This window comes from Micromys minutus, assembly GCF_963924665.1.
Source record: "Micromys minutus genome assembly, chromosome: 9".
NCBI classification, from domain to species: domain Eukaryota; kingdom Metazoa; phylum Chordata; class Mammalia; order Rodentia; family Muridae; genus Micromys; species Micromys minutus.
The window spans coordinates 36,035,157-36,049,925 of NC_137978.1; the positions used below are offsets into that span (position 1 = coordinate 36,035,157).

Genomic DNA, 14,769 nt, shown 5'->3' on the forward strand with positions numbered 1-14,769 from the left:
TCTCTTCCTCTCTCTGTGTGTGAATATATCTGTAGAAAGAGAGAACTCACAATCGATAAGTTCATCCTTTTAAGATATAATGTAATATATCTTAAAGGTTGTATAACTCACTACTATTCAATTCCAGAACATTTCATCAATCTTAAAAATCCATATAATTGTTTGTAGTTGCCCCTTGTTAAGTATCCCCTCTTCTTCCTCTCTGATGCACCCCCACCATTACCAACTCCCTTGTCTCTGTGTGCCTGTTATAAATGGAGACTGACAATGTGTGGCTTTTGGTGTCTGGCTTCTTTCACTTTTCAAGCTGTCCTCTCTGTAGCTTGCATACAGGCAACATTCTTTTCATGACTAATCACAGTCCACTCATGGGTAAGGAGATGCTTATCAACTGATGAGCATCTGTTATGGATAGATTGTTATGAACATTTATGAGAGACTTTGGGTAACAATAAATATTTGTATCAAAGAATAAACCAATGTATGATAACCCATGTATCATCATATATTCTTTAGTAAAAATATAAATTATAACTTATTTATTTGTCTATTTATTTAGAGATTTTGAGATAGGGTGTCTCTACAGAGCCTGAGCTGTACTGGAACTCCAGGAAATCCTCCTGCCTCTGCCTCCAGAGTGTTGGAGTTAAAGGTGTGCACCACCGTGCCTGGCTTATACCTCTTTTATAACTGACTTTTGGCAGGTCTGGGCCGGATAGTGCAGGCTGAAGAGTATCTATCGCAAGCCCAGTGGACAGTCCTCAAGTCAACTGACTGCAGTAATGCCACCCATTCTTTACTGCATCGGAACCTGGGCCTTCTCTACATAGCCAAGAAGAACCTCGAGGAAGCCCGGTACCATCTGGCTAATGATGTGAGCGAATTTGCTTATAACACCTGGGTATTTCCAAGAGAGGCTCTGTTTAGTGTTCCTTTTAACTGAGCATTTCTCTAACACTTCCTGCTTATACTGACCATTTTGGGAGCAGCAGCAAGAACTCAGCTCTAATGACCCCAGTTCAAGCCTTTCTACTTCCTGGCTATGCAAACGCAGCCGGACCCCATCTCTCCCCCTCTCCCCGCCTCAGTTGTCTGAGGCTAATCCGAGAAGACAGAGCTGCACAGTGCTAAGAGAAGGGCTGTGCTTCTGTTTCTAGCTCTGCTAATTCTCTGACAAATTATTTAACCTTTTTCATCTCACGTACGACACAAATCATAAACTGGTCCCAACCACATCAGCGCATTGCAGAGATTAATAATAGAAGATTGTACGCGCTGGACTTTGTGGCTATTTGTTAAAATAATATTAGTGTCTCTTCTTCAGAGCATGGTTATTAAATTTAAATGAGCCAGATCTATAAGAAAGCACTTAGAATCTATAAACCTGTACAAATGTGAGATGGGAGAGTCAGGCAAGCTGTTCTTCTCCAGTGAGGGAGTTCCTAGTCAAATTCTGGGGCTGGAAAATGGTATCACACAGAGTTCCTGCACCTGATCCAGATTAGGTTGGGTCACACTGCACTCCGTGGGCCCTTTCTGTAGTCTCTACACTCGCCTTTCCCCAGGCAGCCTTCCCTCTGCTCCTGCCTCTGCGCCTGCCTTAGACTCTTCCCTGTACCTTGAGGCCATCTTGCGTGGAGGCTGACCGCCATGCATGATTGTCCTGGATGCCACCCCTGTCTGACGTTGTTAGGGATTGAAGAGTGGGAGGCCCAGCAGGGCACAGGAGGGTGAGTGGGATACAGTGGGAGGAGAGGTGGGTGGACCCACCCCAGTTCTGGCAGAAGCAGTCAGCTTTCCTCTCTGGATACAGCTCCTGTCTAGTGACCGTAACTCCAACTCTTACTAGTCTCTGTTACTGTGCTGTCTCCTCTGGTTTTCTGAGGTTCAGGGATGGCAGTAGTTCCCTGCCATTGCTGTTCCTGGTTCCCCGTTGGCCCTCTTGCTTTTGTGACTTCCACATCTCCAGTCACTCCTCCACTAAGTAACTTCAGGCAGCCCTTATGCCATCTGTTTCTACGCAAGCCCTTAACCAATACCCTCCCCACTCTTTTGAAAGAGAGAGGGTCTTACTTATTACTTAGTCCTGGCTGTCCTGGTATTTGATAAGTTGACCAAGCTGGCTTTGAACTCAAAGAGATCTGCCTGCCTCTGCCTCCTGGATGCTGGGCTTAAAGGCCTGCACCACCATGCCTGGCAACTTTTCTTTGTTTACGTTTGTTCTCTACCCTCCCATCCTTCCGTTAATTAAGTAGAGGCGCATTCTGTCTTGTGCTGACCACGCAATTAGGAATTAAATCAAAACCTCAAAACCATGTTTTCTGAGTACGTGTACACACACACACACACACACACACACACACACACACACACACATACACACATACACACACACACATATTTATTGTTTGTTTTCTTTTTGAGCAGGGTCTCACCATGTGTTCTAGATGACCTCATACTCATAGAGGTCCACATGCTTCTGCCTCCCAAGTGCCGAGATTAAAGGTGCACACCGCACTGTCTCTGGATGTTTGGAGACACGATTTTATTATATATATATAATAAAATATATATATATATATATTGAACTCACCATCATCCTGCTTTGGCCTCCTGAAGATATTGGATATCACACCCACATTTCTTCCCCCTTCTTTAATGCACACGTCTCTGGTATGAACTACAAAACCACCCATTTTCACGTGTCCAGTAAGTTTTAGTACATTTATAGAGCTACCCAACCAGGAGCACATTTCCTTTACTCTGAAGAAGCCCTCATTTCTGTCTGCAGTCATTTCCCATTCAAATCCCAATCCCGGGCAGCCAGTCTCTGTCTCCATAGATTTTCCTTCCTTCCTCCCTTCCTTCCTTCCTTCCTTCCTTCCTTCCTTCCTTCCATCCTTCCTTCCTTCTCTCCCTCCTTCCTTCTCTCCTTTCTTCCTTTTTCCTTCCTTCTTTTCTTTTTTCTTGCTTTCCTTCCTTTTCTCCTTCCTTCCTTCCTTCCTTTTCTCTCTTTCCTTTCTTCATCATCCTTCTTCTTCTTTTGAGATAGAGTGTTTTGGTGTAACCCTGGCTGTCCTGAAACTCATCATGTAGACCAGACTGGCTTCGAACTCCCAGAGATCTGCCTGCCTCTGCTTCCCTAGGGCTGGGATTAAAGGTGTGTACCCGCCCATGCACTCTATAGAGGGAGAATTACAGGTAGAATCTAGGATCTGTCTGACTGCCCTCGCCCTGCATAGTGCTTGCACCCCGTCATTGCTGAGCCACAGCTTATCCCTTGTTGTCAAGAAGGCTACCCTGACCAGGGCACAGGTCACTTACCACTCTTGAGACAATGGATGTATGTGCAGCTTCTGCCCTGGGACTGTTAAGAATGACTGTGACAGATGTCCATGAACCAGTCTGTTTACATGTGGACATGTGTGCCCATTTTTCCTGGGCCACAGAGGAATTCCATGTTTAGCCTTTTGAGGGTCTGGCTAGTTGCTGCCCAGAGGTTCCAGCATTTTTCATCCGTCCCAGCGATGTCTGGGCTTTTATTTCCCCAGTTGTCTTGCCATGTTCCTCCTGAAGATAGCTGTCCTGCTGGCTATGAGGAGGGATGAGACTATTGTAATTTTGTTTTGCTTTCCAGAAATGATAGTCACTGTCTGCCTAGGTTCCCAGTCCATTGTCACATCAGGCTGCAGTTAATGTTTTCTCTGTGCATTCTGTTTACATGCCTCCCCCCGCCCCTTTCATCAGTTACATGGTTTTCGAGGGACTCAGGCACCTTCTTTTATCCCTGAAATAGATTTATTTTGCCAGTTGTGCATATGGGACAGAAGATGTCAGGACCTCAGGAGGCTACTTCCACCTGGCCAACATTTTCTATGGCCTTAAGAAAATGGAGCTTGCAGACACACTGTATACAAAGGTAAGCCGTGGAACGTGGGTCTTAGCACTGGCGCTTATGCCCGGCCTCTTACAGCCAGAGTCAGGCATTGCAGAGAGACCCACAGCAGGATGCTCAGAGGCTGACTGAGCTTACACAGCCAGGCCTCGAGTGCTCACTTTCCTCTTTCTGTTGGTCTAATGCCAACTCTGGCTAATCCTTACATCTGCAGAGAGACTCACAGAACCAGAGCTCACAGCAGGCCTGTCTCACCCATACAGCCAGTGAGGCAGGCATGTGGAGGAATATAGCAGAGAAAGAGGAATGTTATTCCACTTTTATATATTTTCAAGTTTCATTTTGTTTTGGAACTTGCTTTGTAGACCAGGCTGGCTTTGAACTCACAGAGATCTACCTGCCACCGACTCCCAGTACTGGGATTAAGGTTTGAGCCACCACTGCCTGGCCAAACGCAGAACTTTTTAAGGGACATTGAGAGGACAATGGCCTCTCAAAGGTCAAAGAGTAAGAAAATGTTTTCAAATTCATTGTGTGGAATGACTCAGTGGGTAAAGTATGGAGCCACCAAACCTGACCTGAGTTTGATTCAGGGCCCATATGGTGGCAGGAGAGAACCGACTCCTGAATGGTGACCTCTGACCTCCCCATGCATGTTGCAGACCTGTACCCTCCCCCCACTCCTCACCCTTCATAAGAAAGTGTAGATTTAAATTCTTAAAATTATGCTTGTATATGTTTATTACATTAACTTTTAGTCTCTGTGCGCATGCACCATGTCACATTGACATTTTCCCTAGAGATACTGATCATACTTGGTGGCAGTCACCTTTACGATTGAGGCCCCTTTCTAGCCTCCTGTGTATCTGTCTATCTGTCTGTCTGTCTATCTACTTATCTATTTTACATTCCAACTCCAGTTTCCCCTCTGTCCTCTCCTCCCTTTCTCATCAGAAAAGGGCAGGCCTTCCCTGGAAACAAAGCAGCCGTGGCAAGTCAAGTTGCATTGAGACGAGGCACATCCTCTCCAATGAAGTGTAGATGAGGCAGCCCAGTAGGGAGAAAGGTCAACCCAGCAGGTCTCAAAGGCAGACAACAAAGTCAGAGACAGCCCTGCTCCCACTGTTATAAAAAGACCAAGCCATACAACTGTAACATGTCTGCATGCCCAGGTCAGTCCCATGCAGGCTCCCTGGTTGGCTCAGTCACTGTGAGCTATTATGTGCCCAGGTTAGCTGACTCTGTTGGTGTTTTGTATTATTGTTATTATTATTATTAATTATTTTGAGACAAGGTCTCTCGAGTTAGTCCTGGCTGACCTAGAACTCACTATGTAGACCAGGCTGTCCTTAAACTCACAGAGATCCTTCTGACTCTTCCTGGTGAGTGATGGAATTAAAGCCTTGTAACACCACACCTAGATTAAAATTTGTGTGTGTGTACATGTGTATATGTGTGTGTGTATACATGTGTGTGGAGCTGTGTGTGCTTGCATGTGGAGACCACAGTCCAGCCATGGATATTACTTCTCAGGCACCATAAGGGTCTCTCTATGCTATGGAGCTTGCCAAGTAGGCTACACTGGCTGGTCAGCGAGCCCCAGGGGTCCTCCTGTCTCTGCTCCCGACACCAGCATTTACAAGTGTGTGTCACTGCATTTATTCCCAGTGGGTGCTGGGGTTTGACTCTGGTCCTCTTGCCTACACGGCTAGCACTTTCTCAGCTGAGCTTTCTCTCCTGCCTCCTAGACTCTGTGTAAAAACTCTCCAGTGTCTGAAAATGCCAGTTATGCATTCGGCAACCCTCACCTGAGTAGCAACAGTCTCTGTCTCTGTGTGGGGTAGAGGCCATTGTGCTGTGACTGCACATTTCTATGTCTCAGAAAAAGGAGTTTCGGTGTAGCTGAACACCAGGGAACTTTGGAGTCACACAGAACTGGGTATGCAGCCAGGCTGTGTCATTTGTCCGCTCTTTCCAGAAGTTAAGTGTGTTGGTAACTTCTCTAAGCTTGAGTTTATTCACATGCAAACAGGAGTAATAAGCACATGCTTCACAGTGATGGCTGTCTTAGGGTTCCATACAGTGATGGCTGTCTTAGGGTTCCATACAGTGATGGCTGTCTTAGGGTTCCATACAGTGATGGCTGTCTTAGGGTTCCATACAGTGGTGGCTGTCTTAGGGTTCCATACAGTGGTGGCTGTCTTAGGGTTCCATACAGTGGTGGCTGTCTTAGGGTTCCATACAGTGGCTGTCTGTCTTAGGGTTCCATGCAGTGGCTGTCTGTCTTAGGGTTCCATACAGTGGTGGCTGTCTTAGGGTTCCATACAGTGATGGCTGTCTTAGGGTTCCATACAGTGGCTGTCTTAGGGTTCCATACAGTGGTGGCTGTCTTAGGGTTCCATACAGTGGCTGTCTTAGGGTTGCATACAGTGGCTGTCTGTCTTAGGGTTCCATACAGTGGCTGTCTTAGGGTTCCATACAGTGATGGCTGTCTTAGGGTTGCATACAGTGGCTGTCTGTCTTAGGGTTCCATACAGTGGCTGTCTTAGGGTTCCATACAGTGGTGGCTGTCTTAGGGTTCCATACAGTGGTGGCTGTCTTAGGGTTCCATACAGTGATGGCTGTCTTAGGGTTCCATACAGTGATGGCTGTCTTAGGGTTCCATACAGTGGCTGTCTTAGGGTTCCATACAGTGGTGGCTGTCTTAGGGTTCCATACAGTGGTGGCTGTCTTAGGGTTCCATACAGTGGTGGCTGTCTTAGGGTTCCATACAGTGGTGGCTGTCTTAGGGTTCCATACAGTGGTGGCTGTCTTAGGGTTCCATACAGTGGTGGCTGTCTTAGGGTTCCATGCAGTGGCTGTCTGTCTTAGGGTTCCATACAGTGGTGGCTGTCTTAGGGTTCCATACAGTGGTGGCTGTCTTAGGGTTCCATTGCTCTGAAGAGATGTGCTGACCAAGGCATCTCTCATAAAGGCAAGCGTTTACTTGGGACTGGCTTACAGTTTCATAGGTTCAGTCCATTATCTTCATGGAGAGAAACATGTCAGTGTGCAGGTAGACATGGTGCTGAAGGAGCTGAGAGCTCTAGCATCTTGATCTGAGGGCAGTCTGGAGACTAGAGCTTAAACATAGGAGACTTCAAAGCCAACCCCCACAGTGACACATCTACTCAAACCAGGCCACACCTCCAAATAGTGCCATTCTCTATGGGCCAAGCATTTAAACACATGAATCTATGGGGACCAAACCAACAAACAAACACAGTGGCCTGTCCAGCCCTTGTCTGGATTTCCAGAGCTCCCTCTGCTTCCAAGCAAAGTAAGACTGAGAACTTCCAGACTCAGGAAACCTGGCCTTGTACAGCATGTCCCCAACTGTCTGGCTAGTGGCTGACCCTTACCTCCTGGTCTGATCACCCTGCTCTCCCAACAGGTCTCGGACATTTGGTATACATATCTGAATGGTCACTACCAAGACCTCTTACAGACTCGTTCCCAGCAAACAGATTTACTGGGCAAACAGTTTGTGCATGACACCGGCTTGGGTAAGTGGCAGGTCTAGCAAATAGAACAGTGGATTTCTTTCCTAACACTCAGGCCTTCCTCTCTGTGTTCTCATGGAAGCCATGGGCACCACTTTCTTCATTGCAGAGATGGAGAGAAGACGGAGATAGGGCTCAAAGAGCTTGTACCGATGTCAGGAGGAGTTGAGACCCCTGTCATTACACATAATCCTCAGCAGGCTGATAAAGGCAGACTTACAGAAAAAGGGGACACCCTACTAAACCTCAGTGGTTTTTAGCTAGCATCTATTTCTTCCTTTTCCCTCCAGGATACATAAGCCCAGTGAAGCTCTGTGCAGAAGCTGCCTCGTAGATCCCTCCTGACAAGGTCTCTCTCCTTTCAGGGTGTGAGGTCCTCAGTGGCTGAGCCAGACTTGAGCCATCTCCACACCAAGGCCCAGCAAAGGGCTGCATATTGGGTAGCACTGTGTGTGGCCATTGCCCTCTGAGATGGTGCAGAGATGGGGGATCTAGTTCCACTCAAAAATCACCCCTCCTGGTGCAGTGATGGTACAGAGCCCGTTTACAGCACAAAGGAGCAGCCCCAAGTACAAATTCTAACAGGAGTCCCAGACGTGAGGATCGGTAGGTGGCTTTCTCACCAGGAAAGTGGCTCACACTGTCGTAGAAGCATAGCTGTTGTAAGTAATAAGCTTAAAGAAAAAGGCAAGGGTTGGAGAGATGGCTCAGTGGTTAAGAGCACTGACTGCTCTTCCAGAGGTCCTGAGTTCAATTCCCAGCAACCACATGGTGGCTCACAACCATCTGTAATGGGATCTGATGCCCCCTTCTGGTGTGTCTGAAGACAGCGACAGTGAACTTATGTATAATGACTGTACAATAAATGGTGACCGGCACAGAAACAAAAGGCTCTGGGAAGAAGTCATTTGTAATCCCAGTACTTAAGAGATAGAGGTAGGTGGATCAGAAGTCCAAGGCCAGCCTCAGCTACATAAGACTGATACCAGTCCAGGTTGTACGAGACCATGTTTCAATAAAATATAAACAAAGAAAAAATATGTTGCAGAAATAAAGAGACTTGGGTAGAGAACTGACAGGCTGTTGGTCAGCTGTCTTTGGAGGAGGAATTAGGGGGCTGCAACTGGAGCTGAACTGGTCCCAAGAAATCTGACCTGACCAATCCCTGGATTAGGAGCTTAGGCGATAGCCTCTGAAACAGAAATCTTAGCAGCTTTGGGCACTGGTGGTCTCTGCAATACTGACCTGCTGAACAGAGCTAGAGAAGGACAGGTGTGTGTGTGTGTATGAGCAAGGACATGTGTGTGTGGGTGTGCAAGGATAGATGTGTGAGTATGTATGTGTGTGTGTGTTTGTGTGTGTGTATAAGGACAGGCGTGTGTATGTGTGTGTGTGTGTGTGTGTGTGTATAAAGACAGGCATATGTGTGTGTATAAGGACAGGCATGTGTGTGTGTGTGTGTGTGTGTAGATGTAGCCTGTCCCACGCAGCCAGCTCCAGCAAGCCTCCTGTTTCTGTTCCTACCCAGCAGTGGGGTTACAGGCCAAACAGCCATACCTGGTTTTCTGAATTCAAGTTCTTGTGATCACATAGCAAACTTTCTTACCCACTAAGCCACCAAGCTGCCCCCAACTCCTACCTCCACTCCAGAAGCGTCCAAGGCTTATTGCTTCTTATCTCCTCTTCCAATGCAGATGAAGCCCAGGAAGCAGAAGCCATTCGGATCCTAACTTCAATCCTGGTCATTCAAGAGTCTACTTCCCCTAAAGCTCTCCAAAAAAGCATCTTTATTCTGAAGTCTCTGAGCATACTTTACTTTCTGATGTTGGAGTTTTCAAAGGTAATCTTCCCCCTGAAAAGCTCCTGACTGAATGGAGATAGCAGAATATATAAGTTTGCTTCAGCTATGTTTTGCCCACTACCCCAATCCAAGCTTTCCCCCATAACACTTCCAGTCTGGATGTGCAGTGGACTCCGGATTTCCTCTCTGGGGCCTGGGTGTTGCAGTTTCCAGAACTGCATGGAGGAACTGAATTGGGGAGGGGGCAGTTCAGGGAGGGGTCCTTGTGTAGGCTGAAGTGGCAGCTGTGTCCCAGCTCCCTGTTGCTGTGAGGATTTAGGCAGACAGACCTGCCATGCAACTGTTGAGGATGCCAGCCACTGGCAAAGCCCTCTACATGGCTGGCATGTTTAGTCATCACCCCTTCTTTATAGACAAGGAAACCGAAGCACAGAAAGGCTTGGATATGTTCCAATGTCTTATAGACAGTAGTAACTGGTCCATCTCAGGCTAGTGACTGATACATCCACTCAAGTATTTAAGTATACCACTTAAAAGGCTTTCTGCCCAGAATGGAGCAGACAGTAGCAAACACCCAGACAAGTTACTTCTCAGTAGAACTTAGGACTTTTGGAGAAAGGGAAGCTACTATAATTAGACATGTAAATGTGTAATATCATTTCAGACAGTAAAAGATGCTATAAAGAAAAATAAAGCAGAAGCAGGGGTGGGGGAGTATGTGTGAGGGGTGGGGGACATTGTGAGGGGTGGGGGACATTGTGAGGGGTGGGGGACATTGTGAGGGGTGGGGGACATTGTGAGGGGTGGGGGACATTGTGAGGGGTGGGGCGTGTGTGAGGCCTTTCTGTGTGGGCAACATGGGGAATTCCATAATCTCACAGCTTCCTTTCCTTCCTTTTCTTCAACAAACTTTGTTAAGCCTTGTGTACCTGGTGCTCTGTAAAGGTCGGAAGGAGCTCAGTATGGTCACAAGAGAGTGAGACAGCAAAGATCAGGGCACTGTGGGAGCACAGAAGAGAGGTGCTAATCCTGGAATTCTGGGAGACATAGTCAGTGAGTAGGAAGAGTTTTCTAACAAAATTTCAAATTAAGATTGGCTGATACCCTTTTCTACAGGTCAGGATCCACCTGGGTGGGAAGTCATCATTTGGAAGCTAAGGGTGTTAGGCTCACTAAAGGTGCTTAGACAAAAGAGGCCATTTGATTATCAAGGTTCAACACCTCATTCCCTTCAGGTCTAAAACTGTCACTGTCTAAAATCGCAGAGTCCCCACCTTCTTTGCTTGATTCCTGTTGCTGTATCAAAACACCATGACCAAAAGCAACTTGGGGAGAAGAGGGTTTATGTGAGCTTACACCTCCAATCACAGCTCATCACTGAGGGAAGTCAGGGCAAGAACTGCGACCATAAGGAATGATGCTCATTGGTTCATTCCCTCATACAACGCAGGTCCACCTCTGCAGGGATGGCACTGCCACAGTGGCCTAGGCCCCACATCAAAGACCAGTCAGGAAAGTCTCTCACAGGCAGGGCCACAGGTCAGTCTGATAAAGGCCATTCTTTATCTGAGCTTCCCCCTTTTCAGGGGCCCTAGGACACTTACCACCACCTCTGACACTTCAGTGCCTCTTTCCTGCTCTCTCTGGTTCTCTGTCATACATTAATCTTCAGATTCTGTAGGAAACGGCTGAGTGTGGCGGTGCACACATGTAATCTCAGCTCTCGGGGTGGGTCCTGCTTTGCTTCTGCTCTTGGAGAATCTAGGCACCATAAGTTCAAGGCCATTCTCCACTATAAAGTAAGTCTGAGGCCAGCCTGGGCTATAAGACTGTCTCAAGGCAAGCCCTCAGTATCATCATGTTTTTCTTATTCACTATGCTTTCTGTCTGTCCTGCTCTGTGTAAGTTTCACAAGGACACAGGTTTCTATGTATGTCAGTCCCTGGCAGTTAGTGGCTAGCTATTAGAAAGGGCAGGAAGGATAGAAACCAGCTTGTCCTGAGATAGATATCCCATAATGCCTCTGTCCAAGTCAGAACTGTGGGCCCCAGGGCTCTCTAGGATATTCTACTTCTGGTACCAGTGAGTCTTCTGTCTCCTGGCCCTGGTCCATGGCTCAGGACCATACTTGCTAGCCTCACGCTGCTAAGGATGTGTACCTGTCTGTCATTTTCTGGTCCTTCCTGTGGCCACTTCCACTTAGCACTGCAGTTCTGTTTCAGGCAAAGGAATATGCCACGAAAGCCCTCAGAGTAGCTGAAGCAAATCTCGGTGAGGAGGAGCAAAGGGATATTCAAGACTTGCTGAGTGTCATCTCAACCGAGGAAAGGCAGTTCATGACCTAGAGGGCACCTTGCTGGGGCTGCTGGGGGCAGGACTGATGCTGCAGAGCTGCTCCCTGGGGATTGCCTGAGGGACTGTGATCCTATTAGCTTGTGATGTATAGCGTTTTGGGTACAGTGTTCAATAAAACTGTTGTTTATCATGACCTTGCCCTTGGTTTTCATGCCTCTCTATGGCTCTGGGTAATATATCGTAACATTGATATATTGGTGTTTGTAATTAAACTACAAATGGTTCATTCATCATGTTCCCCACAAGTCCCCCCACCCCATCCACAAGAAGTTCTTCCTAGTCCTTCACCAAGTGAGAGGATGAGAAAGAGATTATATTGGAGCAGTTTCTCTGTCCTGGAATTAAGTTAGCATTAATTGAGGTAGACTATGGAAAAAAAAAAATCCATTACAATCCTTAGAGTAATTATTAAGAAAGTAATCTAAATTAGTTAAGAATTAACAAATGGATGAAAATGATACACTAGAAAAATGTCTACTTAGTGAAAGTGGAACAGAGATAAAAAGATGTGGAACAGAAAAGGAAGGACAGAGTACAGGTGTAAGGGAGTCCCAGGAAACACTGGCTGAGACACCATTTCAAGCAAGCACACGCCATCTGTATTGGCTGGAGGAGAACTACCCTCCCACCACCCCACCTCTGCCAAGAAAGACCTGGTAATGCAGAGGACAGACTGGGTCTCCACACCCAGACATGCCTAATTTCAGAGCTCAGGTCTCTAGTAACAGCTTTCTGACATGCTCGCACACATGCACACACTCACGAATTCACTTCTTGCCTCTTGAGGGCTTTGGACACATAGCCCATCCTGGTTCACCTCCATTGTTGGAGTCTACAGTTTAATCCCAACACCCAGGAGGGAGAGGCAGGTGGATTTACGTGAGCTTGAGGCCAGCCTGATCTGAAGAGAGTTCTAGGACAGCCAGGGCTATAGAGAGAGACCCTGCCTCAAAACAAGCAAGCAAACAAACAAACATCTACTAGGTTTAAATGTAGGATCTTATTTTATGGTTCTTTTTGTCTGATAAATTCTATTTTTCTTTTCCTTTTGGACTGATGACATTGTTTTCCTCACTGCATTAAAAAGTCCCGTTCTGCTTTACTCCACCCTCTGTCGGTTTGTCGTTTCTGTGTTTTACTGATTACCCCCAGAAGCCTAAGCGTTCACCTCTGAGCCCTATAGAAACCTAGCCTCAGGGCTGGAATGGAGCACAGTTGGTAGACTGCTTATCTGGCCCTCAGAAGGGACTGATCCTCAGCCAACATAAACTGAGCATGATAGTACACACCTGCCATCCCAGCACTCAAGAGGATCAGAAGTTCAAGGTCATGCTCAGCCACATAGGAAGTTTGAGGCCAACCTGGATTATATGACATTCTGTCTTCAAAAAAAAAAAAATTGAAAATTAAAATCTGGTCTGTAGAGATGGGCCGGTGGTCAAGGGCACGTGCTGCTCTTCCAGAGGAGCCGAGTTCAATTCTCAGTACCTACATAGGGCTTCTCACAACTGCCTGTAACTCTAGCCACAGGGCATTCGACATCCTCTTCTGGGTTTGGCGGGCAGGGTGTCTTAGTTAGAGGTTCCACGGTCATGAAGAGACGACACGGCCACAGCAACTTTTATAAAGGCAAACTTTTCATCGGGGCTGGCTTACAGTTTCAGAGGTTTATCCATTATCATCATGGAGGAAGCATGGCAGCATCCAGGGAGACATGGTACTGAAGAAGGAGCTAAGAGTTCTATCTTGATCCACAGGCAGCAGGAGACTATGTACCACAGTGGACATAGCTTGAGCATTTGAGAGCTCAAAGCCTGCCCCCCCAACAGTGACACGCTTCTCCAACAAGGCCATTCTCCCTAATAATGCCACTTCCCATAGGTCAGGCATCCTAACACATAGTCTATAGGGGTCATTCCTGTTCAGACCATCACACAGGGCATGTGTGTGGCATACAGTCACACAAACACGCATGCAGAATAAATAAATCATTTTTCTGTTTTTCTGAGATAAGGTCTCACTATGTAGCCCTGACTACTTGGAACTCTCTGTAAAGACTAGGCTGGCTGATCCCTCTCTTGAGTGCTGGTGTTAAAGGCATGTGCCAGCACACTGGGTCCCAAAATAAATCTTAAAAAACAAAACCAAAAACAATCCTTAAACTTAATCATTTCTCCTGCAACATACAAAGTCTTTGCAATCTCTGGGCCACATTTACCTCACAACTTGTATACTGATATTTACTTTAAATAAATCTTAAACCCACAGCTTTATTATTATTTTATAAAGTCCCTGTGTTCTTACTTTTCCTGCTTTCTGCCTGGGCTCACATTGCTGATGAATCATTTAGTATATCCTATAATGAGGTCTCTGATGGCGAATTCTTAGGTTTCCTTTCCTTTATGAATCTGAAAGTAGTTTTTGTTTGCCATCATCTTTGGGCTTCTCAGTAAAGATGCACTGTATCTTCATATGTGATATGTTGATATCCAAAACAATCCCAGTTCCTAAGAGCTTCGTCAAAGGTGGTTTATTTAATCCCAAAGACTGGTTAAAAGAATGGGACCTGTAGTGATACAGGGCCCTTCGTCCAATGCCTAAGCTTCCCACCGGGCCACCATGTCTTTCCTTTGCATTAAAATCTTCACCAGCAAGAAATAAAGCTTTCAAGGGCAGGGCTGAGGTATTACCCCTGAAAGCCGGAAAGGTAGTTGGGGGTGGGGTGGGCATTCTTTCTCTGTTGGAAGCACACACTTGCTGTTACAAATTACATCATGTCTGGGAACCTATGTTTAGCAAAGGTCATTCTGAGGAGGCGATCTGCATTCTCACAATAGTAACACTTTAATTGTGCATCCTGGATCGGTGCTGTTCCAAAGGGCCTCGGGTGACCACAATTTTCCCCAAACAGCGGCACCATCCGTAGGTCTCACCATGCCCTGCTGCAGCTCCAGGTGCAGATGAGGTGACTCTGTGTTCACAATGACTGCGAGGAAGGACATCCTTTAGGCCCAAGAGTTCACATAAAACAAACATTTGGCAAAAAAGTGTTTTGAAGGAGATGAAGTAGCGTGAATGAGTGATCACTCGATACAGTGTCTGTCCTAATTGATCAGATCAGTGGCAATGTGGAGATCCGTGTTTGATTTCCGGTTTGTTCATATTCAAACACAGTT

The 14,769-nt window shown here is 46.6% G+C and overlaps 1 protein-coding gene across 1 annotated transcript in view; it reads left to right on the forward strand.

Annotated features, from left to right (window-relative positions):
- The window catches only part of ZMYND12 (zinc finger MYND-type containing 12), a gene marked incomplete at both ends in the record, with an annotated part of 29,219 nt that extends 17,636 nt beyond the window's left edge, over positions 1–11,583 (forward strand). Inside the window, 5 exons of the mRNA XM_080921239.1 lie at positions 705–874; positions 3,797–3,919; positions 7,329–7,440; positions 9,132–9,277; positions 11,461–11,583. Of these exons, the coding sequence (XP_080777365.1) occupies positions 705–874; positions 3,797–3,919; positions 7,329–7,440; positions 9,132–9,277; positions 11,461–11,583 (674 nt within the window). The remainder of the gene's footprint in view (positions 1–704; positions 875–3,796; positions 3,920–7,328; positions 7,441–9,131; positions 9,278–11,460) is intronic.
- Between the last annotated feature and the right edge of the window lie 3,186 nt (positions 11,584–14,769).